At 38.2% G+C, this 25856-nt stretch overlaps 2 protein-coding genes across 4 annotated transcripts in view; both read left to right on the plus strand.

Annotated features, from left to right (window-relative positions):
- Positions 1 to 3303: 3303 nt before the first annotated feature.
- TEX55 (testis expressed 55) lies at positions 3304 to 13672 on the plus strand. Its single transcript, XM_019629182.1, has 4 exons — positions 3304 to 4494; positions 5079 to 5225; positions 7528 to 7590; positions 13622 to 13672. Exons 1-4 carry the CDS (start codon positions 3304 to 3306, stop codon positions 13670 to 13672), a joined length of 1452 nt encoding a protein of 483 aa, XP_019484727.1.
- Positions 13673 to 23225: 9553 nt separating this feature from the next.
- The window catches only part of UPK1B (uroplakin 1B), a 45058-nt gene continuing 42427 nt past the window's right edge, over positions 23226 to 25856 (plus strand). The window contains exon 1 of one of the 3 annotated variants that reach the window (XM_019629181.1): positions 23226 to 23368. The gene's annotated coding sequence lies outside the window, so the exon portion shown is untranslated. The remainder of the gene's footprint in view (positions 23369 to 25856) is intronic. The other 2 variants (XM_019629180.1, XM_019629178.1) reach the window with 2 other exon arrangements.

Raw genomic sequence — 25856 nt, forward strand, 5'->3', positions numbered from 1 at the left:
AAGAGCGCAATGATCATACCAACATGGGCCAGTGAAGTGACGTCCTCCACAACTAGACTGAAGAACAAAAGGACAGCAACTTGTCTGTTCCCCTTCCCCGATTCCCCATCGCTGTTCCCCTCCTCCGATTCCCCAATAAAAATCTTTTTAAAAAAAGATAAAAACTGCACAGAGAATAAATTTAACTTGAATAAATTTAACTTCATAAAAATAAAAAATATAAAACTTCTACATGGCAAACAAGCCAGGAAAATTTATTTGCAATTTACATAACAAAGAATTAAAAGGTTTAATACATTAGAAGCTCTTACAAATCAATAAGGAAAAGACAAGAGCATGACTAGGACATCCACAAAAAAGAAATACAAATAGCCATTAAACATATAAACACAGAATACAAATTAAAACAAGATACTATTTTTCACTTATCAATAGGCAAAAATGAAAAATATATACAGAATTGGTGTTGGTATAGGAAAACAGCACTCTCATATATTATTGGTGTAGCTATAAATTGGCTCAGCTTTTCTGGAGAGCTTTTTAAATATAATACTTTCAAAAGACCAAATTGAGCACATTTCCTTACACAAGCAATTCCACAACTAAAAATCTATCTTAAGGAAAAAAATATGACAAGCTTGTAAAATGATAGTATAATGATGGTCAATGCATCACTGTTAAAAGCAACAAAATAGATTTATGTAATGGATTACATGTAAATATAAAAATAGCTACTGTTTATGAAGCACATATGAGCTAATTATATATATTATGTCATTTAATTGTCACAAGAACTTTGAGAACTATTATATTATTCTTATTTTCATCTGCAGATGAGAAAATTGAAGGTCAGAGAAATAATGAGATTTGCCCAAGCTCAACAATCTAGCAAGTGGCAGATACAGAATTAGAGCAAATTTGGGCTGACTCCAAAAGCTAGTGTTCTTTCATTTAGATTATATTTAATGACAAGGAAGAGAATTTTATACCATAGTGTTAAACGAAAATGCAGTTTATAGTTTAGTCACCAGGTGAGAGGGGTTTGGGAGGTTGAGTGAAAAGGTGAAAGGGATTAAGAAATACAAATTGCCAATGTTAAAAATAGTCAGGGGGATGTAAAGTACAGCATAGGGAATATAGCCAATAATATTTTAATAACTATGTATGGTGTCAGATGGGTACTAGACTTATTGGTGGTCACTTCATAAGGTACATAAATGTCTAATCACTATGATGTACACCTGAAACTAATATAATGTTGTATGTCAACTGTAATTTAGACAATTAAATTTTTAAAAATTTTAAAAGTAAATGCAGTTTATAGAAGTTGCACAGTTTGATTCTATTTTGTGACATACACACATACTTATAGATAGAAGACATACAGATTTGCATGGGGAAAATTCTAGAATATAAATAAAAATGCTAATAAAAGTTATAACTCAGATGTTACTCAGGAATTTTTTTCTTTATGCTTATTTTTCTTACTTTTCTAACAATAATAACATTTAACTTACGAATGAAAAAAAAAAACAATGATTTACACCAAATCAACAAAACCAATGCCTCTTTGAAACTGTAAACCATAGTTTTCCTTTATTTTACTCCAAATGCATTGTCCATTTGCTCCACACATCTTTAAATAAATAAATAAGGCAGATTATTCATATATTTATACTCAACAAACATGTCTTGAGCACCAAGTATGTTCTAGGTCCTGTTAAATAAATGATTTTACTTCAGCGTGCCTACATTCTCTTCTCTGCTTCAAAGTGTGGCACCAAGGGTACCCACTTTCCCTCTCAAACTTTAATTAAAACTTCTTGTGTTTGGATTTTAAGTCTTAGCCCTAATTACTGAATGCAATTAAACCCATATTAAAGGAATATCTGGCATTATACTGCCAATCCTTGCCCTGCCTCAGCGATTTTAGGCTTTCACGAGTCAATCAAATGTCTCATTAATCACCACCTCTGTACTGCCTTACTCGGTATTAGAGGTTGTGCTTGTCTGAAGTGGATTCTTAAGGTTTATTTCAGACAGGGACGGCCAGATCTCAAAAACCTGGACCCCACTGGGGTCCACCATCAAGTGCAAATTCCCCCACTTGTTAAATATTCCTTCTCCTATCTTTCCCCCACCTTCCTTACTCCCTTTCTTTCTGGAGCTCTAATTCCTAACCCTCCCATCTGTTATAAGATTATTGGGTAGTGTGATTTTAGAACCTATTCTCACTGGATCTCCTCTCCTCCCTGTAGCCCTCCAGCTATATATGTTTAATTCAACAAGAAAACACCTTGGGGCTTGAGTTTCCACAGCCAGGATAGCTCTTCCCAGAGGGGATGGGGAAAAGCTGCTCACCCTTCTTTTGAGACAGAGAAGAGGATGATGCTCTTGAAGCCATGAACTGTCAGGGAATTGCAGCGGGGTGTGTGTGGTTGGGGGAGGGGGAGAGGACAGTGTTGTGAACAGCAAACCTTTCCTCTCTACACTCTTTTATTATGAGGAAAGATCTGTATGATTTTGGTAACATGAGTGTTAGGAGGACTAAACTCTTTTTGGGACCACTAAAAACAGTACCAGCATTGTTTAAAAAGGCAGAAATTTAAAAATGGGTTAAAAAAAACCCTAAAAGTTAAAACACATCATTTGACCACATCACCACAATACCGATTAGAATCTAAAGAAGAGTAACATTTAGCAGGACCATTTACTAGCACAGTGCCCAGCGCTAACATACTCATACTGTGCGAGAGATAATTGTGATCAGACACGTCAGTGGCGGATGAAACGCGGATTTGATGTAATGGCAGTAGCAACCTCTGTTCATGTATGCGGCCCTCCTGTTTCCGTTGTGTTTTCATCAGCTACCATTTTGTTGACTAGAGCAGTGGTGGTACCTGAACGATTCGATGTCACACACAGCGCTGTGAACCTCCGCAAGAAAACAAGGAGGGTACTGCTCTAAGACCCCATTCGCAGAGCCCTGAGGTCCAGTCACTGGGAGGTGGTGATGCCCGCGTGCGGTCATCACCTCTTCTCAGGAGAAGGATGTCCGCTCCTGCTTGAATCCACACCGCGTATTGGTGGAAGCCCTCTCTAGACTGTGCCCAGAGCCGAAGGCAGCCCTTCCCCCAGCGCCACCCAGCTGACCCCAGGCCACCACTCACGTGCCAAGAACTCGTGCACAGAAGTCCGCACAAAGCCTGTGGCCATTGTTGTCGTGGTTCCCAGAAGGTCTCCTAGACAACCCAACCTGGCACCACCCACATCACCTGGCAACCTAGACTACTAATCAGGGACATGCAGAAAATGATAAAGCCTCCAGAAGTGGCTCCAATGGAATCCTTAGGACCTGAAAGCACAGCCAAGTCCTCAAATAACAGCCACACAGATCTCCAGGAAGACAACTGGCAGAACCTGGACATAGAGGAGGCAGATAACCAGAATGATCACAGAACAGCTAACCAGGCTGAGGGAAAAGTGTCCAGCGAGGCTGTACCCAACATACTTGAGCAAAGCGACCACAAATTATCTGAACACACTGTGCGCAAAACATCTGACCTCCGACCATCCCACCATGATAATGTTGCTGATCACAGAACAGCTGATTGGGTTGACCAAACGATGTCTGAACAGACGGACAGCAAGTCATCTCACCAAGCTAATCATGTAGAGTCTGAACAGACTGACAGCCAGATGCCTGTTCTATATGAACAAAGAACTTCTAGACACATTGAACACAGATCGTCCGGCCAGGATGAAAAAAGAGCTTCTGGGCGGTTTGACCGCAGGATGTCCAGCCCGGGTGAGAGAAGAGTTTATAATCAGGTTGATGGTGGATTGTCTACCTCCTCTATCCGAAGAGCATCTGAACAGACTGACTACAGAATACCTGGCCAAGCTCGACGAAGAACTTCTGAACAGATTGATAGCAGATTGTCTGGCCTGGTTGAACAAAAAACTTATAAACAACTTTTCAACCATAGATTATCTGACGAAACTGGTTACAAAACACTTGTAAAGACTCACCACATAGTGCATGACCAAGCTTCTGAACAAGCTGAACACCAGGCTGCTGACCAAACTGACAGGAGTGACCATCATCTTACAGTTGACTACAGTGACTCTAATCAGGCTGACTACTTAATATATAAAAAGGCTGATGACACAGAAGACAACTGGTTTGATTATGGAGAACATGACCAGTATGGCGGTAGAATATTTACTAGCAAGGAGGACAGAGATGCTAGCTTCAAAATACAATCCTGCAAATTTGAAGTTAGCCAAACAGGCCTCAACAATTCCAAGGTTTCACTTACATCTGACACTGAAAGTAGAAACTTTCTGCAAGCATTGAACTCATTTGGCACCGAATTCGTCAGTAATTTCCAAGCACAAGACACAGGCTTTTGTCCAAGATTCCCTGCCATATCAACCAAATTGGACTATATCAACAGTCGAGAAACAAGTCAAGTCATAGAAACCAAGCCTGTAGGTTAAAGGGGCATTTGATATCTACCTGGGAGGTTGCAGGCCTGTGATGGCGGAAGAGAGGGAGGGAGGTGGAGGGGTACTTGTTGGATCAAGGATGAGGAAATAAACCTACATATTGTGATATGTGTGACCTGTAGGATTCAGGAAGGGCAGGAGAAGGGTGGGAAATAAAAAGATGTGTTGATTTCTCTGCTACCTTAAGGCCATTCAGGAAGGATCAATGAACCAGCATCAGGAGAACTGGGTTTTAAGTCCTGGCCCTGCTGCTAACACTAGGATACTAAGTCATTTCCCCTCTCTGGGCTTCTACCAACGGAAAGAAATTTGGAGTCAACTGGAGATCCCTGTGAAGGGAAAAGTATTTGAAGTAGGTTGGAGAGGCCAAAGGTTTTTCCCAGGACTTGAGGTGCATTATATTGCCTGGAGGATCAGCCAGGCCTCTCCTAATAATGTATCTCCAATTCCTGGCGTTCGGATCTCAGCAACACCAGATTCCACTGATAATGACAAAAATAAGAACAAAACTGTCTGGGGCTTTTTGATTTATTAAGTACTCCTTGGGGGTGTTATTTACATTTCAGGATGCTATTTCAGAATATCAAGAAGGAAAGAGTTCTCATGGATACAACGAAACTTATAGGAGGCGATTCCCTTCTATAGTATATCAAGATCCTTATCAAATTTCACTACAATACATGGAGAAACACCGCATTCTGCAAATATTTCAGGTAAACCTCTTCTTCCCTTACTTTAACTGTGTGTTTTTCAGTAATTATAATGTAAAACACAAACATTGACCTGGCTTTAAAGAGATACAAGAAAGGGCCTTTGCTATAAAAGGGATATAATCTCATTGAGAAATCAGTAAATGCATTAAGATGTACCATATTTTACCAGGTATAATGTGTACTTTTTTGCCCAAATTTGTAAGGGAAAAATAAGGATGTGTCCTATACATGTGTAGTACTAATTCCACATCTGTATAAAAATAGAAAATTTATACTTTTATTTATGCTTATGAGTTAAAAAGTGTAACTCTAGAAATCAATAATGATATCCATATGCAAATATTACCCTGGAATACGATAAATCAACTTTGTTGAACTTGTGACAAACTTGCAATGATGAAGAGTTCTTGGCCTTCTATAATGCATAAATATGGTAAATTTTTACCAATACATAAAATTTCTTGTACTTTGTATCTGTTCTTGTGTTTTGTAATTATTTGTTAAATAAAATTTCTTGTACCATAATATGGTAAAAAATAAATGCTAAAATTCCTTTATAATACAAAAAACAAGTACCTAATTATAAACAAATAAAAATTTGAATTAAAAAATTAAAATGAAAAATTTTTGTCCCTGAAAGTTTGGGCCAAAAATATGGGTGCACATTATACACAGCAAAATAACATTATTAACCAAAAGTAGTAAATGACAAACACCAAATGAGTGATACCATGATATGAAGCCATTCAGAGGGATCAGATAGGTTGGTTATAGAGAAAAAATTTATCCAAGGGCTAAAGTTTAAGGCAGACTAGGAAAGAAGGACAAAATATTGGCAATTGAAAAGGAGACAAAAAGGCTTTTTAAGCCAAATATAATACTTTCAAAAGATAACCAACCTGTGACCAACTAAGAAACCACATTCTTTGGGGAGAAAAGTAGTTAAGAGTTGCTTCTAATTCTTGAACTTACAAATCTTATTGACCACAGGATATGGGGCTGGAATCTTCTTTAAAGTTTGACATTCTTGGCCACATAGAATTACAAGAGGTTATCACATTTATAAAATGTTCATTGTTTGGTGGGCTATTTTTGTTTTCCTGACATGTTTATTTTTATGTTAATATTATTATCCAGCAAGGTACATATACATATATAATACATGAGTATATGAAGTAACTTTGTGGTTAGAAAGGTGTAAGATAAGAATGACCCACCTCAAATGAAAACATTTAAACTGGAAAAGTTTAGTTTCAAGAAGTAGGGTATAATGGAAAGAGCACAAACTTTACACATTTAGTCTAATGCTCCAACCTAACTTTGCCACTTTTCATCTTTGTTATTTGGGGAAAATTATGTAGCTTCTGTGAATCTCAGTTTCCTCACATAAAATAAGGATAAGTGATATTTACTTCATTAACTCTGCTTTATGCCTTTTCTTTCTCAAAATGTTCTTTTTATGGGAGAGCACGAATGGCTGGGTTTCCTGGCTTTAATTAAAGAAAAGCTGAAGGATGAAAGCTTTTGAAGAAAGTAGAATTCTAATCATTCCATAAATAAATATGTTCATCTATCAAGGAAAAACAAAACTTACGCATGCAATGCTATTATAAGAAAAATTAGTTACCCTCTATGTATTCAATGGAAACATATATGAAATACATAATGGGTATGGGTACATTAAACAGACCTAGAATATTTTATACTTAAAATTTTCCCTATTGTTATTCCTTACAAATGAGAATTGTGCTTACTTTATTATAATTGGGGGGGGGGGGAGGCTGTTATTCAACAACAACAAAAAAGCATAATAGTGAATCTCTGAAGTTGTATATATGCTTTCTCATTTTTTATTATAATTAACATCATTTTTGCATTTTAGAATCAAATGTCTCAGAAGGAAGATTTTATATAAAATCATATAGTCTTTTTAAAATTTTACTCAACATACTTTTCTCTGACTATCCTTCAAAACAAATAATGTTAATTTCTCAATCTAGCAAAATCACAATACTCAAAACAAAAATTTTCTCCAAAACTTTCTCACTACCTCTTTGATTTTGGAAACTAGAAAAATATCCATTGCTACTTATTACTAAATTTTTATTCTTTTGAATATTACCTTAATTTGCCTAATTTTATCAGTAGTGAGAAACGAATTTGACACTTTGTAGAGATATATCAATTTCTTTAAAATGCTATGGTACATGTTCGGTTAGTGCAAATGATTGCTCCAGATATCACCCAACCACATAACTGTAGCTCAGAACCATAATGCAATGCCTTATGCTCTCTCTCTCAGCAGATCACTGAAAACTTAGTCTATGAAAGGCCAGAGGACCCCCTGAGTTTTATGCTGTGCCAGGTATGGAATAGGAGGAAAAGAACAACCTTTTTATCCTGTTTATTATAAATATAGCACACAAACAAGTATAAAAAAATATGTACAACTCAGCAAATTATCATGGAGTGAGCAAACCTATAACTACCATTCAAGTTTAAAAAATTAAAACATTGCCAGCAATCCCAGAAGGCCTTTCTTTCCCTCAGTTGTTACTCCCCATAAAGGAACTATTATTCTGACATTTATGATAATGAATTCCTCACTTCTCTTTATAATTTTACATTAACCATGAATCATTAAACACTCTTGTTTAAATTCATCAACTTTTTCAACTTTATATAGAAGGAACCATACAGTAGGTTTTCATTTGTATCTGGTTTCTTTTGCTCAAAAGTATGACTGTGATATTAATCCATGCTCTTGTGTGTGGCTGTAGTTCATTTTCATTGCTGTATAGTATTCATTGTGTGAAATGTCACGATTTATCCATTCTATGATGGATGTGGACATTCAGGTTGTTTCTGGCTTGGAACTGTTGCAAAATGTTTCCCTATAAACCTTTGTGTACACTTCTCTTGGTGCACATATGCACACATTTCTCCTGAGTACATACCCAGAGAGTGATTGCTGGATCATAAAGTATGTGTTTGCTCAGCTCTGGTAGGTTATTTCAAACAATTTTCCAACACAATTATACTAATTTACATTCCCAACAGCAGTTTGTCTTAGAAATCCAGTTGTTTTACACCTTTACCACTTACATCCAACACTTATATATTATCAGTCTTTTTGGAATTAGCCATTTTGATGGTAGTTAGTTATAAAACATTGCAGTTTCAATTTGTTTTTTTCCTGATTACTAAAGCAGTTGCATACCTTTTCATTTGTTTATTGACCTTTTGGAAATACTTCTTTTTCTATTGTATTGTTTGTCTTATTTTATTCATTTGTAACAATTTTCTATATATTCTGGTTGTGAGCTCTCTTTTTTTTTTTTAAGATTTTATTGGGGAATTGGGGGAGGAGAACAGCATTGGGAAATCATGGAAGGGGAACAGACAAGTTGCTGTCCTTTTGTTCTTCAGTCTAGTTGTGGAGGACGTCACTTCACTGGCCCATGTTGGTATGATCATAATGCTTTTGCCGGGTGAAACAGTCACTCGCTGGCCATTGGACAGCTGCTCACGGCAGCTCACAGCGGCTGCCAGCCACTCACGGTAGCTCACGGCAGCTCACTGCAGCAGGGGCTGCAGCCTATGCCGTCACTGGTGACTCATGGCAGCCCAACTCCAGATTGAGCTGCTGTTCACCATATTAGCTATAGAGGACGCAACGCCACTGGCCCTCATGTGGGATCCAAACCGGGGCCCTGATGCTCAGAGCTGGTGTTCCAAGCCAACTCTTAACTGATGCCACTCAGCCGGCCCATGAGCTCTTTTTTGACTGTGTTTGTTACAAGTATCTTATTCCACTCTCTCCCTTTGCTTTTTATCTCTTAAATGTATCTTCCAATAAACAGAAATTCTTAATTTTGATATAGTCAAGTTTAACAGTCTTTTCCTTTATGAGTAGTACTTCTTCTGTCCTATTTTAAAAGTCTTTCCTTAGCCCATACTCCTGACTATAATCCCCTATATTATCTTGTTTTGCTTTGTTTTTTGGTAGGAGTTCCTCATATATTTTGGAGATTAACCCCCTATCAAGTATGTGGTTTGCAAATATCTCCTCCCATTCTGTAGGTGACCTGTACACTCTGTTAATTATTTCCTTTGCTGTGCAGAAGCTTTTTAGTCTGAGGTAGTTCCACTTGTTTATTTATTTATTTTTGTTGCTTGTGCTTTTAGTGTCATATCTATGGAATCATTGCCAAGACCAATGTTATGAAGCTTTTCCCCTATGTTATTTTTCTAGGAATTTTAGTTTTAGGTCTTATATTTAAGTCTTTAATCCATTTTGCTAATTTTTGTGTATGGCATAAGATAAAGGTCTAAATTTTTTTTTTTTGCATGTAGTTTTCCCAGCACCATTGTTATAGAGATAATCTTTTCCCCCTTGTGTATTTCTGGTACCCTCATTGAAGATCAGTTGACCATATATGTATGGATTTATTTCTGAGTCCTCTATTGTGTTCCATTGGTCTATATCGGGGTCAGCAAACTGCAGCTCGCGAAACACATGTAGCTCTTTGGGTACATTCCATCTCTAAAGTTTGCCAACCCCTGGAAGAGCCAATCCTGTCCCTCACAACAATTTAAAAATTATTCAAGGACCATAAATATATTTTTAAATAATCACCACTATGTGAATAATATCCTTTAAAAATATTACAAATGAAACTATGATCATTTTATTTTCATTTTGAATTTTACTTCCAAGCCACATATGGCTCACAAGCCGCAGTTTGCTGACCCCAGCTCTTTCGTCTCAAAAGTTTGCCGACCCTGGTCTATATGTCTGTTTTTATGCCAATACAATATTGATTTGGTTACTACAGTTTTGTAATATATTTTGAAAAAAGGAAATACGATGTCTCCATCTTTTTTCTTCTTTCTCCAGCTTAATTTGGCTATTCAGGGTCTTTTGTGGTTCCGTATGAATTTTACAATTTTTTTCTACTTCTATTTTTTAAAAAGTGCCATTGGGATGTTGTCGGGGATTGTACTGAATCTGTAGATTGCTTTGAATGAGATGGACATTTTAACAAAATTAATTCTTCCAATCCATGAACATGGGCTATCTTTCCATTTGTTTGTGTCTTATATAATTTCTTTCACAAATATTTTATAGTTTTCAGTATACAAGTCTTTCACTTCCTTGGTTAAGTTTATTCCTAAATAATTTTATTCTTCTTTGCTATTGTTAATGGGATTGTTTTCCTAACTTCCTTTTTGGATAGTTTGTTATTAGTGTATAAAAATGCAACTGATTTTTTTGTATGTTGATTTTATATTCTATAACTTTACCTAACTCATTTATTATTATGTAGGGCTTTCTATAAGATCATATCATATCATCTGCAAACAGGGACAGTTTTACTTCTTTTCCAATTTTGAACGACCACTGGGTCAAAGAAGAAACCTAAAAGGAAATTAGAAAATACCTCAAGACAAATGAAAATGAGAACACAATATACCAAAATTTATTGAATGCAGCACAAAAAAAAAAAAAGCATTTTAAGAGGGAAGTTCATAGTGATAAACACATTTAAAAAGAAGAAAGATTTCAAATAAACAACCTAATTTTCACCTGCTGGAGCTAGAAAATATACAAACTAAGCTCAAAGTTATCAAAAGGAAGGAAATAGCAAAGATTGGAGCATAAATAAATAAAATAGAAAAGCAATAGGAAAATGAAACTAAATGTTGGTGTGGTTTTTTTTTAATTTGATAAAACTGGCAGGCCCTTAGCTAGACTAAAACAAAAAGAGAGACGACTCAAATAAAATTAGATGTAAAAGAAACATTACAATGGATGCCACAGATATAAAAAGGATCATATGATACTACTATTTACAATTTATTAAATGCCTACAAATTGGATAACCAAGGAGAAAAATGGATAAATTCCTAGAAACATACAACCTACCAAGTCTAAATCATGAAGAAACAGAAACACTGAACAGACCTATAACTAGTATGGCAATTGAATCGGTAATCAAAGGCCTTCCAACAAAGAAAAGCCCAGGACCAGATGGCTTCATGGTGAGCTCTATCACACATTTAAAGGAGAATTTACATCATTCTCAAACTCTTCCAAAAAACTGAAGAGGAAGGAGCACTTCCAAACTCATTTTGTTAGGCCAGCATTACCAATGCCAGACAAAAACACCAGAAAACTACAGGCTGATATTCCTGATGAATATAGATGAAAAAATATTTGGTTGTCGGAAAAGTCATGATGCATTTTTGCAATGAAAAACAGAAAAAATAAGTTACGACTTTTCCAACAACTCAATACTTTTAGATTGTATCCTGGACATGGTGAATATTATGTTGTATAGGCTGAGTTCTGGACACATGTTGATGTTTTGCTTTAGCTGGCAGTTAACATGGTTAGATTCAATTTGTAAGCACTCTTGCCTTCTGTGGTTGCTGGGCCATAGGTCAGGTCAATTCTTGAAGCCTTTGCTGCACTACTTTGAACCTGTCTTGTGAGTGTGTGATTCAGGGCTCAGCCTGAGTCTTGTGCAAAGTTCATACACAGAATTGAAGAACCTCCTTCCCTTTTCTAGGTTTCCCCTCACTCTTCAGCATCTGGCCATACTTGACCAGGTTACTTCTTTTGATTCTTCATTCAGGAAGACAGTGGGCTTTCTGTCAGAGTTTTAGGTGTTTCTGTGAGTTTTAGGCACAGCTGTGGCTGTGGCTGTGGCTGTCAATGGGTCAGTTGCAAACAAATGAGGAATTCATTCCATGTGGGTCAGTTGCTCCAATTTTAGGCTCCGCTCCAAACTCTGCCTGCCTTTCCTTAGTTCCAAACCTTCCAGTTGTTGTGGAATTTTTTGTTTTGATTTGATTTTTGGTTTGGTTTTTTTTGGTTTTTTGGGGGGTATGGGAGGAGATTGTATTTTGCCCATATTACACAGTTGTTATTTGCAGGATTTATTTTTTTTCAAATGCTTACTTTTGCATATAAGAAGCAGATCCTTTTATATATAATATATGCATTTAAAGTTTTCTTACATAAATTTAAATAAGTAGTATTTTCACTTCATGTAATTAAAAAATAGTTTTTAATTTTCATTACGATTTCTTCTTCAACTTCTGGAGTTTTGGACATTACAATATTTATATAAATCATCAAATATTGGCTTTTCTAGTTGCCCTTTGGTTAATAATTTCTGTTAATTGCACTTTACTCATAGAACAAAATTTCAAATCTTTAAAATGTGTTTGCCTTGTTTTATAATGCAGCATATGGTTAGTTGCTGTGAATGAATTAATTGGGGTTGAAAAAAATATTTATTCTGCAATTATTGGAAAGTATTCTAAATATATCCATTAGATCAGATCTGCTAAATTTGTTGCTCAAGTCTTCCACTATGATTGTGAATTTGCCTAATCCCTTATAGTTCTGTCAATTTATGCTGTGTATGTGTAGTTAAGGCTATGTTATTAGATGTGTATTAATTTAGAATTCTTATACCTTTCTGGTAAATTGAACTTTTTATCATTAAGAGGTATAATACAAACTCTAATTACTCTGGTCAATATTTTTATAGCTATACCAGATTTATTTTAAGGTGTTTAAATGTATATGTTTCCATTTTTGTTACTTTTAACTTTACTCCTTAAGTTTTAGATGTCTTTCTAATAAGTAGCATGTAATTTTTATCATTATGAAAATCTGATAAGCTTTTAATTGAAGCATTTAGTCCACTTATATTTGATGTTATTAAAGGTATATTTGGTTTACATCTATTTGTCCTAAATGTTCTGGGGTTTTTCCTCTACTTTTTGCCTTCTTTTATCACTCCATTTTCCTAAAAACTTAGAAGTTATACTCTCTTAATTTTGTGGGGAGGGGTTTCACACTGGGGTGACTTTTTTAAATGAATAGGCCTTATATTTTAGAGTAGTTTTAAGTTTACAGAAAAATTAAGCAGAAAGTACAGTGAGTTCCCATTTACTCCTTTCCCATTCCCCTATTCCCACACCTCATTTCCTCTGTTGTTAACATCCTGCATTAGTGTGGCAAACTTGTTACAGTTGATGAGCCAATACTGATACATTATTAACTGAAGTCCATGGTTTACTTTGTGTACTTTGTGTTGTACATTCTATAGCTTGTGAAAAATGTGTGTGATATCTATACTTACTATATCTATAATTACATTATCATACAGAATAGGGTCAACTGCCCTAATATCTTCTATTTCCCCTAGAGATTACAACATGTATTCTTGACTTAGCAAAGTCTAAATTATTTGTAAGAGTTCAGTACAAGGACTTCTGTATTTTCAATTTCTACATATTTTAACATCACAAGACATGATAATTCCAAGTACACCAAAATTGTAAGTGGACAAAAAGTTCTTTTTCACTCTTCTCAGGTACAAGAAATGATAAAGAACAGAGATGAAAGAGCGACCTACAAAGAATGAATCTGTCCTCAACATTATTTACAACTATCAGTGTTAACGCTGTGTTGTTTCCCACTCTGAAAAATGGTTTTGAATGGTCATTATAATGACTCTGCCTAAATGTGTTCTTAATTTTTAAGCAAAAATCAATAGGGCATCTTTGTAAAATTCACATAACAGTTAAAGATACATCTGGCTAATCATACAAAAATATACATGTTATACTTATCCTTGCATTGATATTTCAATATTCATTCCTTCTTAGTGGGAACAGTCCAATTTGGTACATGAAGGATTACAGTAACTTCTTTCTAATAGCTGTTTAAAGAAGTGATTTGGGAAGTGAGCAGTTACAGGTTACTGTTACATTTGTGCCTTACCCTTGACTACTAACAGTATGAGTCAATTGCATTCTATTAGTGTTCTTAGCAGCAAAGATGTATAATTGATTGTTGGTGTTGATTGAAGATAGTCCAATAAGCAACTGGAAGTAAAGTGCCTCTGTTCAGTTTCAAAAAAACAAATACTCATTTCTCCAAAGTACTGAACAATGACAAGTTCACAAATCCCAAAGAGGATCAAGAAAAGAACATTAGTAATTTGTATGCAATTCTCCTAAAGCATTTAAATCTATCATGTTTCAAAGCTGCTTATAAAATTTTCTACCAGAAAATGTGTGGAAAATAATTTGAACAACACTTTTTTTCTCTCTTAATGGAAGATAATTATTGTAATAACTCTTTTCTTGTTTCTTAATACCGCCCACATATTTTTACTATTTTCCTCTTTGACTCTGCCTGTTATACGAGTATTCTGCCTTTAGTGGATGTAATTTAATCTATTCCTAGGGACAGCTCCCTTTTGATTTTTAACTTACAGCAACATTCAAACATGTATACTACTATGTACACTCCTGTGGGAGAGGCAGAATGTCACTTTCTCATTACCTTTATCCCCTGAATAGTATCTACATCATGTGGAATGTGTAACCAGTTGAACTGGTATTTAAAAACAAAAAGCCTTAATGAGGTCTGTCTGCTATGAGAGTATCTGCCCATCAATCATAACTGAAGTGATCATCTGATACTACTTTTGTGAGCTGAATCTTTCATTTAATTTCTATTTGGGCATTAAAGCAGACTTGATTATTTATATTATTTAACTGGTGACTTGGTGTGATTATGTGGTTGCATTAAAATGAATTAAGCTTCTGCTTGAATAATCATACACAAATCTTATTTTTTATACCTGAATTTCATTTCTAGTAATTATACCCCCCAAAAAAATACCCTGCTTATAACTTCAAAGTTTATTTAGTATTTCTTTCAATTACCTGAAAAATGTGCATATGCTCAGACTCAATAAATGTTCTACACGCAGGCAGCTCATGTGTTGACTGTAAGCTGGCAAAACTAGGTGAAAGCTGATAAATTTGCAGTGAACCTATGGGAGAAGTTTAAGTGACATGACTGAGGATACAATTAATCAGTGGGTTGAACAAAATAACCCAAAGATTGAAGGGCCAACTATATTATTGTTGATTAAAATGATTAAAAACTTGGATGTTATCAATAACAACTGAAATTAAGTATTGAATTTAGTTCACTGGTTTCAGCCCTAATACCAGACAGTATGAATATGTCTATTAAAGCAGAACACCTCAAACCAGACCACACCAGCTACTTCAGCCCTTCTCATTGGCTTTCTGTGATACATTTCACAACTGTCATTATGACCTTTCACAGTGAGGCGTGGACCAGTGGGCCACTGGGATGCTTCAGTGATCCTGTCTAAACATGTTTGAGTAAAAAAAGAAGAGGGAAAATGGAGATCAAGCCTTACTTTCAATGAGTCTGGCTCTGCTATAAGAATTGTCTAGTACAGAATATCAATCAATTACAAGTACTTATACTCAGTTCTTTGTCCTTAAGTGGTAGGATGTAGTCCCAGGCCAGGAGCAAACAGTAAAGGTGAAAATCTGGTTCCAGGAGGCTGTATACCTATGCTTGAATTTTCATGTCAATTATTTGCTTGGGAACATTGTAAGGCTAAAACTCAGACAGAGATAACTGTGTTTTTATGAGTGTCAAACAATACTAGTCTCCCAGTGCTTTATTAGGTTCTCAAAAGATTTCTTTTTCTTGTAGCGTTCACAGGATTTGAAACAAGCTAACATTAGAGAGCAGTAGTGTGGCCTTTTATTATGAACAAATAGGATTCCAGTAGGCATAGTTGAGTTGTTTGCCTAATTCTGTGTTGAATTTTTTTTTTCTTAAGAAAAAGCAGTCCTCCTCAAACTCCATTAAAAATACAGTAAATATTTACAAAAAGAAGTATATGCATTGTAATACTCAAAGCAGGAAGGAGAGAGACCAGTGAAATTTATGATTTCTGAAAACAGAAAGCACATGGGATAGCAATGACAGATAAACCAGGGCAAAAGCCCCACCTCAGAACCCACAAATGTGGCTAAGTGAAGGGAAAAGACATTTTTCCAGGCAGAGCCTCAGAGGGTTACAAGCTCAGTGTGGGCAGTTACAGGAGAAAGGAGTGAGCTGTGACTAACAAGTGACTCCTCCTTTCTAATGACCTTTATACTCTATTTTAGTCACCTACCACCAGAGCCACACCTTGTCATCACCAAAACTACCCCACAATGAAACATTCATATAGACAGATTATATTTCCACTAAACCTAAAGAATTTTAAAGGAAAGATTTGTGTCAAATTTGTATAACAAGAAAAAAATGGGATAAATGTCTGACCACAAAATTGTTCAACCACGGGTTGATCAAATAAATTGTAACACATCCATGCAATGAAATTTTATGCATCCAATTAATGTTACTTTAATTATTGTTTAATTATTTGGATGCATATAGTTGGATCTACCTCATATCATAGAACAACAGACATATACATACATAACAATATAATGCTGAAGCAGAAGTCATTAAGGAAAATATTTATATAATTGACATGAAATGTATTTTATATCTTAAAAATGTTGAAAAAAATATGTTTTAAAAATGTTAGGAAAGGGGCCAGCTGAGTGGCTCGTTGGTTAAGAGTTGGCTTGGGAGTGCAAGCTCTGAGCAGCAGGGCTGCCAGTTCAGATCCCACATGGGCCAGTGATGCTGTGCCCTCTACAGCTAAAATAGTGAACAACAGCTCGACCTGGAGCTGGGCTGCCATGAGTCGCAGGCAACTGACGTAGAATGCGGTGGGGCTGCAGTGGGCTGCCATAAGCTACCTTGAGTGACCAGCAGCCAGCGTAAGCGGCCGGCAGCCAGTGTGAGCTGCCATGAGTGGCCATCCAATGGCCAGCGAGCGACTGCCGCACCCGGGAAGAGCTCAATGATCACAATACCAACATGGGCCAGTGAAGCAACGTCCTCCACAACTAGATTGAAGAACAAAAGGAGAGCAACTTGTCTGTTCCCCTTCCCCAATTCCCCAACACTGTTCCCTCCCCCAATTCCCCAGTAAAAAGATCTGGAAAAAAAAATGTTAGGAAGAAGGCAAACGATTAACTGAGAGTAATAGTTGTAATGAACATAGCAGGTCAATATCCTAAATCTGTAGGGCCGGCCGAGTGGCGCGACGGTTAAGAACTCGCTTGGGATGCCAGAGGGCCCCGGTTCGGATCCCACATATGAGGGCCAGTGACACTGCCCTCTACAGCTAAGATGCTGAACAACAGCTCAACCTGGAGCTGGGCTGCCGGGAGTCGCCGGCGACGGCTGGGCTGCAGCACCTGTGGCAGTGGGTTGCCATGGGCTACCATATGTAGCCAGCAGCCAGCGTGAGCGGCCAGCAGCCGCAGTGAGCAGTCGTCCAGAAGCCGGCGACTGATCTGCCTGCCAGAGAAGAGCGCAATGATGGTGCCAACTTGGGCCAGTGAAGCGACATCCTCCACAACTAGATTGAAGAACAAAACGACAGCAACTTGTCTGTTCCCCTTCCCCCAATTCCCCAGTGCTGTTCCTATCCCCCTAATTCCCCAATAAAAATCTTAAAAAAAAAATATCCTAAATCTGTAACAGGTTCCTACAAATCAATTTTAAACACCATAAATATCCCCAATTAAAGAAGAGGGCTAAGAACATGAATGGGAAACTTACTGAGGAAAATATGTTAATAACCAGAGAAGTATACATTAAAACAAAAATTAGATACCAATTAAATATCTTTTATAGACAAAAATGTTTAAAGATGGTACCTAAACTGACTGAAAGTGCAGAGAAACGGGCACTTTTCTTATACTGTCATAAGAGATAGACACAACCTCTCTGGAATACAATTTGACCACATGAATCCAAAAACTTTAAAACCAACATGGCCTTAAATCCAAACAGAGTTGCTTTATCTTTTTGAACTTCTAACCAGGAAGTAGTGGAAACGAGTGAAGGGCGAGGGGGGCTGGCTCCTGATGGAAGTGCACTTTCAGAGCTAGATTCAGAACTGAGCTCTGGATCTAAGCCGTGGAGTCTTCTAACATAACTGGTCAGGCCAAGGAGGAGACAGCGGTGGGCAGAAGTAACTGAGAAGGAACAACCAGAGAAACAGGAGAAGGACTAAGAGAACATGGTATCATGGAAGCCAGAAGAAGAAAGTGGTATTAAAAGGCTAGAGTCCTCAACTGCATCAGTTGCTGCTGAGCGACCAAATAAATTGAAAACAAAGAAGTGTTCCCTGAATTTGGCAATATAGAGCTTGTTTGTAGCTTGACCAGCAGTTTCAATGGAGTGGTAAGAATGGAGGCAAGATTGCGTTTGGTTGATGGTTTTATAGTGTCTAATAGATAAAAACAAACTGGTTGATTAGGAAAAGTATAACTGTTCCAGATACTTAAACCAGAGGTCATGTTTTCCACTGGGATCTCTTACAGTTGATTGGTCATGACATTTCTCAACAATATCTCTATAACACAATAAACACAACTTTCATAGACTTGCCCCTTAATGTTGGACATCCGAGATATGTATAGGCTTTTCTTCACTGGGTGAAAAATTGGGCTAACTGATTATTTTATCTAGAATATGATTATTCCATGTGATAATTCCATATAATAACCATAAATGGTTATTGAAATGGGTTTAAGTCCCTTCCAGTTGTAAGAGTCTATAAATACCCCCTTCCCTGGGAAAGGGCTAGACTTGCTTTCAGGAGTCATCTTTCAATGGTCGTAATCCTAATGCTTAACTTAGTTCGGAAAATATATGAACTAAGTTAAGCATTTATCATCCACAGGAACAGAAGAGGATATGAGAATGTCAATTAATGTTGAGCAAAAGTATTGCTGAGTAAAACAGAGGATCCATTAAAGGTCAAAAAGACAACTTGTACATTTCAGTAAAATTTGCAGAGAGTCAACACCTGCTGGAGAAAAAGCAATGTTCAGAGGGACTAGAGAGTTGAGTAGACCTGGGCACTTCAGGAACATAGTTTTCAGGTTTGGTCCAGTAGTTTTTAATATGGAAGCTGAGCTTTAATGCCATTTAGAAAGCTACACTGATTGTCTAAAGACACTCAAGCAGCGTAGCCTATATTTAAGAGTGCAGGCTGTGAGGACAGACCAGCCAGAGTCTTTACCTCTAAATAGCTCTGTGACCTGGACAAGTCAACCCCTTCAACCTCCAGCTTCTCATCTGTAAAATGGGGAGTGATAATAGTATATACTTCACAGGGCTCCTGTAAAGAGTAAATCTGACAATGCCTGGGACTTTTAGTAAGTACTGAAAATACGGTACTTACTAAAAGTATTTTGTACAACATCATGGTTTCAGAAATCTTTTTTCCTGAAACTGGGAATTAGAGCAAAATGGATTATGTAACCCACATTCATAATTCAGAAAACTTCCACCCCGTTGACACTACAACTTCTTCCCTCTCCCACAAAAAAAGGGGGGTGGGATTTTAAGTGAGGGGTCTGTTTAAGGAGTGCAGTGTTAGTGTATAGAAACATCCCAGTGGTTTCTTGTTCCAGAGATTAGAGAGAAAAGTCCCGCGAGAGTTGGAAAGTTTGAGGATGTGTATAGGACCAACATCTTGGACCCCAGTGAGAAATCACATTCATCACCAGGCTTGTTACATCGTCTTGGAATGACCACAGAGAAGGAAAGTCACTGGAGGGTGATGGTGCACTGGGATGGCCAGCCAAAGAGGGAACAGGTATACCGCCCTTTAGTTCCAAGTTCCTGAAATATACTGAAGTTGGATCCAGCTTAAGAACTGGGGTCCTGGAGTATAGATGATTTTGGAGGATGCAAACTGGCTGCAAATTCATAAAGAACACCCTCTGGTGCTTAGGGGAGTTGACTGGGGTTGGGCGAGACCTCTCATCAGCCAGACCTGTACACCATCCACTGTCTATACTGAGATTGCTGGCTGTGAGCCAGATGGTAGGTGGTGGTGATGACCAAGAGAAAGAGACAGCAGCCTCTCCTGGGCCAGTCACCTAAGACAACATTGCTTCGCTCTCAGAGGAGTATATACAGAGAATTGGGAGGGAGGTTATTGGAGAAAAGACCCCCTTCTTCCTTCCCCAGCCTCCCAAACCACTGGAGTCTGAAGTCTAAACCATAGTGTTAGGAAGAAAATACCTAAGTCTTTCTAACTGAACTGAAATTCTTAGTAATGAGTATTCACTGATAAGCTTTGGAATTGAGTTAAGATGTGGTTAAGAAAAAAGGAAAGATTAGAGGAACACAGTTAGAAAACAGTTACTGAAAAAATAAATCAGACTTGTACGTTAAGGACCTGAAACTCCTGATCTGATAAGTTGCAGTTATTGTCTGAAAATTATTATTCTTTTTCTTACCTAGTCTCTTGTTTCTTTTTATGGGGTCTGTGTTCACATTATCTAATTTGAAAAGATTCATGTTTATTTTGTCCCTGCATAATCCGAGTAATAGAATGTAAATGCTTAAGATATGAAAGGAGACAAGTCTCTGTTTGTTTCCTTGCTACTTTATCACAAAGATTTCCAGAAGAGCACACGTTTTTAATAATTTACATGTTTCTCTTTTTATAGTTGTAAAAATCGTAACATGGGAACTCAAAAAAAAAAGTCATTCACATTGCATTATCCAGATACAACCCTGTTAATACTTACTTTACATTCTTCCTTTTTTTTTTTAAGACTTTTTTTTTTAATTGGGGAATTGGGGGAGGGAACAGCATTGGGGAATCAGGGAAGGGGAACAGACAAGTTTCTATACTTTTTGTTCTTCAGTCTAGTTGTGGAGGATGTCACGTCACTGGCCCATGTTGGTATTGTGATCATTGTGTTCTTCCCGGCTGAGGCAGATCGGTCGCCGACCATTGGACAGCCACTCAGCTGGTCGCTCATGCTGGCTGCCAGCCACTCACGGTAGCTTATGGCAGCCCACTGCAGCCCCACTGCAGCCTACGCCGTCCCCAGCGACTCACGGCAGCCCAGCTCCAGGTCAAGCTGTTGTTCACCATCTTAGCTGTAGAGGATGCAGCATCACTGGCCCATGTGGGATCCGAACCGGTGGCCCTGCTGCTCAGAGCTCGTGCTTGCAAGCCAACTCTTAACCAATGAGCCACTCAGCCGGTCCCCCTTCCTAACTTTTTAATTCATATATACCTATATACACTTTTTAAAAAACTAAAGTGTGTCCAATTGTTCAAACTGTTTTGTAACCTGTTTTGTTTTTTTCACTTTTAGCACTTAGAAGAATGCTTGGTACATCATAAGTTCTCAATCAATACTTGTCGAATAAATGAGTGAACATATTTTCATGTCGTTAAACATTTTTCTCTGGCCTCCTTTATCATCACCATTGCATAGAATTGCACTGTGTGAATTATGATGCTGGACCTAACCAGGTCCCAGAGAGCTGAGGGGGAACACGAGTGTGATGGATACAAAGGTGCCCATGCAGTCCCTCAAGAGGATCTGTGCTGCCCAGCTGCTGGGAGTACTGGCAGCTCCAGCCTCCACTGTCAACCCCCTTCAGGAATTGCATCAGCCACAGAAAGCCCCCTTTCCAGGGCGACCCATATCTGAAGACTGATCACAGAGGGGCCCACTGCAGAGCAACTGTGGTAGGGCATCCTCCGATGTTTCCTGGAGCTGGAAAAGGGGTGCTGCCTGAGGCTGTCCCATCTGCAAAGCAGCTCGACTTCTCTCTCTGCCCAATCCTATTTCTTCCCTTTCCCTTTTATGGGTGTTTGATCCCTAGCAAATATACTGCACACAACGCTCTGTCTCAGAGTTGATGTCCTGAAAAACCTAACCTGTTACAGAGATGGTCCTGACCCATGAGAACTTGTGAGTCTGTTGATTAAAGCACCCAGTGAATTCTAACATTACTGCCATTACCCATCACTAACACCAGGCAAAATTAAACTGTAATGCATGTCTACCATGAGGTGTTACGCAGCCATTAAAAGAAATATGTGGGCCGGCCGAGTGGCGCGACGGTTAAGAACTCGCTTGGGATGCCAGAGGGCCCCGATTCGGATCCCACATATGAGGGCCAGTGAACACTGCCCTCCACAGCTAAGATGCTGAACAACAGCTCAACCTGGAGCTGGGCTGCCGTGAGTTGCTGGCGACGGCGTAGGCTGCAGTCCCTGTGGCAGTGGGTTGCCATGGGCTACCGTGTGTAGCCAGCAGCCAGCGGGAGCGGCCAGCTGCCGCCGTGAGCGGCCGTCCAGAAGCAGGTGACTGATCTGCCTCTCCAGGGAAGAGCGCAATGATGGTGCCAACTTGGGCAAGTGAAGCAACGTCCTCCACAACTAGATTGAAGAACAAAACGACAGCAACTTGTCTGTTCCCCTTCCCCNTTGAAGAACAAAACGACAGCAACTTGTCTGTTCCCCTTCCCCTAATTCCCCAGCACTGTTCCCATCCCCCCAATTCCCCAATAAAAATTTAAAAAAAAAAAAAGAAATATGTGACTTCTTTTGTTCAGATAGTGTTGGTGCTGTGTATGACATATGGTGGCTCCAGAAAAAGTCAGGAAAGAAAGTGGGAGGGGAGGGGACAGGAGGGGAAGGGAGATGGCGGGGGAGGGGGAAGTGGACATCAGCAAATCAAATGATTACTTGAGCCCTCTCTCTATGACTGAATTTCTCCCAATCTGTTTATAGATTGCTTGCCCCCTACTAGTCTTTGAACCCCCTCAGTGCCTCAGTGTGAGAATTACTTGGGCAATGACTATCCCCATAAACGTAGCATATGCAAGTTATAAAAACTGAAACTAGACATGATGTTGAGCAGATAAACGTGAACCAGCGTGACTATGAACAGTCAGAACCATAGATAGGCCTTTGAAATGCACAATAGCAGGATAAAGGATCACAACCACACTAATAAAAACAAATCCAACCAAAATAAAAACAAAAGTCCTGAGAGTGTGTTCAAGGGAAGCTCAGATCTAGGAGGAATCCAGAGGACGGACGAGCTGAGCCCTGCCTGTCAAGGTGTTTCCATCTGTCAGAACCACACATTCCAAAGCAGCAGAAGTTTACTGACCGAAAACTTCCTGTTACATCTGACCTCCGGAGGCAGGCTCAGGCAGAATCAGGCTCAGCCCATGTGAGATGCCTCCTCCCAATCACAGACCACCCTTCCCTGGTCCTGAAGGTTCAAAGAATTCTTCCAGGGTAGAAAAGCATCACAGGCTAGCTTGGCTTGCAGAGTGGGCCAGCACAGGACCAAGAGGAGGAGGAAAGGGTACCGTGAGTAGACTCATTTCACTCTGCAGGGAAGGCAACTGGGCTCTCAAGAGTTTGGGTTACTTTCTGGGGAGGAGAATGGGAGGTCTGACCATTCAAGGGAAAAGGGGAAGAAATTCATTTCCTGTCATTTTTTATAATTTAGGACATTGTGACTGTTCTGTTCTCTTTCACTTTATACAAATTGCTTTCTTAAACGCTTTGATATTATCCAGTTCTCAGAACTGTGATTAAAGTTCTGCTGAGGGTATTACTCATCCATCCTGATTTCGACCTCAAGTTTCCTCACAGGAAGACCAAGAAAAATCCAAGAGCCCTGGGAAAACCAGTACCTCATGATTAAATCTCAGATAGATAGCCTTTGTGGACCCCCAGTTTCCTTGGGAAGTCAGAAAAGCAAAAGAAATTTTAAAGAAACTGGCCATGTTCTTTTCTAATATTCTATCTCAGCCTAGCAGAAAGAAAGTGCTCTGGTCTCCTGGTCTGAAATCATTTTGTCTTGCCAACTCATAAAGGGATTTGTGAGGCAACTTACTCAGAATTCTTCTCTGCAAACTGTTCTGCTTAATAAATGTGTCAGTTGAAATAAGTCAACAAATTAGCTTTTTTTTTACATAATTTATATTTTCGTAAAAGAAATATTTCGTTATTTTTACATAATTTATATTTCCACCAATTAGTTTATCCACCAAAAGCTGCAGGTTCTAAGTATATTTTTTGTTCTAATAACATTTCTGCATGTAACACAAATTAAGTTTCAAGTAATGCTAGTATTATTTTATGTTTATAAGCTTAAAACCCCAGTTATAACTAGCTTTAAATATTTTTATGGTTTTTGAATTTTCATTAATTTTAATGTCTTTTTGAATCAAAGACAATGTTTATTGACCATTTCTTGCCTGACTTGAGTTGCTAAGCATAAGAAAGAGCTCACTTAGATTGATTTTATATATCTACATATTTCAATTAAATATATATATATATAAAACTTGAGTTATATAGTTTTCAAACTTTGTAAAGAAATGGGGTTTTTTTTTATTAACTTTTCTTAATGAGGAGAAAAATTTTTTTGTTTGCTTTCTGCTACAACAGACTTTTTTGCTTTCTGCTACAATAGGCTTAAAAATCAACTCACCTATTTTTTTTTTAACTACCTGGAAAGAATCGTAGACTTTTAGATGCAAAGGGGACCTTAGATACCATCTTAATTAAGAAAAACAAAACTGCAATCTCAGAATTTCTTTTTTGATCTCTCCCCTTACATTCTTACCCAGAGCAAACACTGATCAGCCCTAGAATATGCTGCACCCTGCTGCTGGAATCTGGGCCTCATGGCCATGTAGGCTGCCCACATCCCTGAAGGGCTACTGTTTCTTCACTGGGGCAAAGACCAAATTCATGAGGGGGTACTCTGATCTCACATCCTCCAAGGATAGTATTGCTGCCCTGAAGTTGGACATCCTACTGGCAGGGCGCATGCCTGAGGTCCTCACTTAGCTGAGAGTGCCTGAGCCATTGCTCATCTTAGCCCTTGATTTTAGGTGGGTGAATGACTCTGAGATCATCACAGCAAGCATCAGGAGCCTAGAGTCGTGTTAGCCCATAGAACTTTCTGTGAGGATGGAAATGTTCTATACAATAGCCACTAACCACATGTGGCTATTGAGCACTTGAGATGTAGCTGGCATAACTAAAAACTGAATTTTTATTTAAAATAATTTGAATATAAACAACTACATGTAGCTACTAGCTACCATTTTAGTCAGAGCAGGTTTAGAGCTTTAAAGCAAGAAAAACTAGTGGGTGCTGTGATCTGTGGGTAACATGGCCATGAGAACAAGCTCCTCTTTTTATCACTCCCAGAGACTCATCCTACCCTAAACTTAAGGAGACCAGCAATTGTTCTGATTGGGAAACCTCCACACCCATCTTTATTCTCACCTCTTAAGTCATACAATTGTCTACTCTTGTTCTGGGTCTCAGGGTCAGGGCTAAAGCAACAGCATATTGTGTTCCTTGTTTGTTCTCTCCTATTTCTCCTATCATTTTCTTTTGTTAATCCAAATTTCTCTTGCATGAGCTAGAGTTTGAGGTGTGGTTTGTGTTATTTGGTTCAACAAACTTGGAGGAGGAAAAGAGGTAATGATGAACTTGAAAAAAATGAGCTCATGTTTGTTAAGTGAGTCTCACTTCTTGTTCTGCTATTTGAAAATGGATTTGTTTAGTGAGCAATCAATGGCTTTTAGACCTATTTAATGTGTCTGGAAACGACAACACTATGAATATGAATAACATTTGTAAGACAACAAACTGAATGAAGGCACAAGGAAAAAAAAGAAATTAAACTCTAGCCTTTTAAAGTATCTCTACTCCTCAGAGCAAAAGAACTCCCAGGATATTGAGCAATTTGAGTAAATCATTATGGTGCCAGGCCACTGGGCAGTTTTCCACAGGGTGGGGCTCACAGGAGTTGTTCCGTATGTACGTGGAA

Source organism: Hipposideros armiger, unplaced genomic scaffold, assembly GCF_001890085.2.
Source record: "Hipposideros armiger isolate ML-2016 unplaced genomic scaffold, ASM189008v1 scaffold_829, whole genome shotgun sequence".
In the NCBI taxonomy this organism is placed as follows: domain Eukaryota; kingdom Metazoa; phylum Chordata; class Mammalia; order Chiroptera; family Hipposideridae; genus Hipposideros; species Hipposideros armiger.

Coding starts and splice junctions, on each gene's coding strand:
- TEX55 (XM_019629182.1), top strand. CDS start 3,304: ATGCAGAAAATGATAAAGCCTCCAGAAGTGGCTCCAATGGAATCCTTA. Junction 5,226..7,527: donor GCATTCTGCAAATATTTCAG/GTAAACCTCTTC, acceptor TCTCTCTCTCAG/CAGATCACTGAAAACTTAGT. Junction 7,591..13,621: donor TGAGTTTTATGCTGTGCCAG/GTATGGAATAGG, acceptor CACTCTTCTCAG/GTACAAGAAATGATAAAGAA.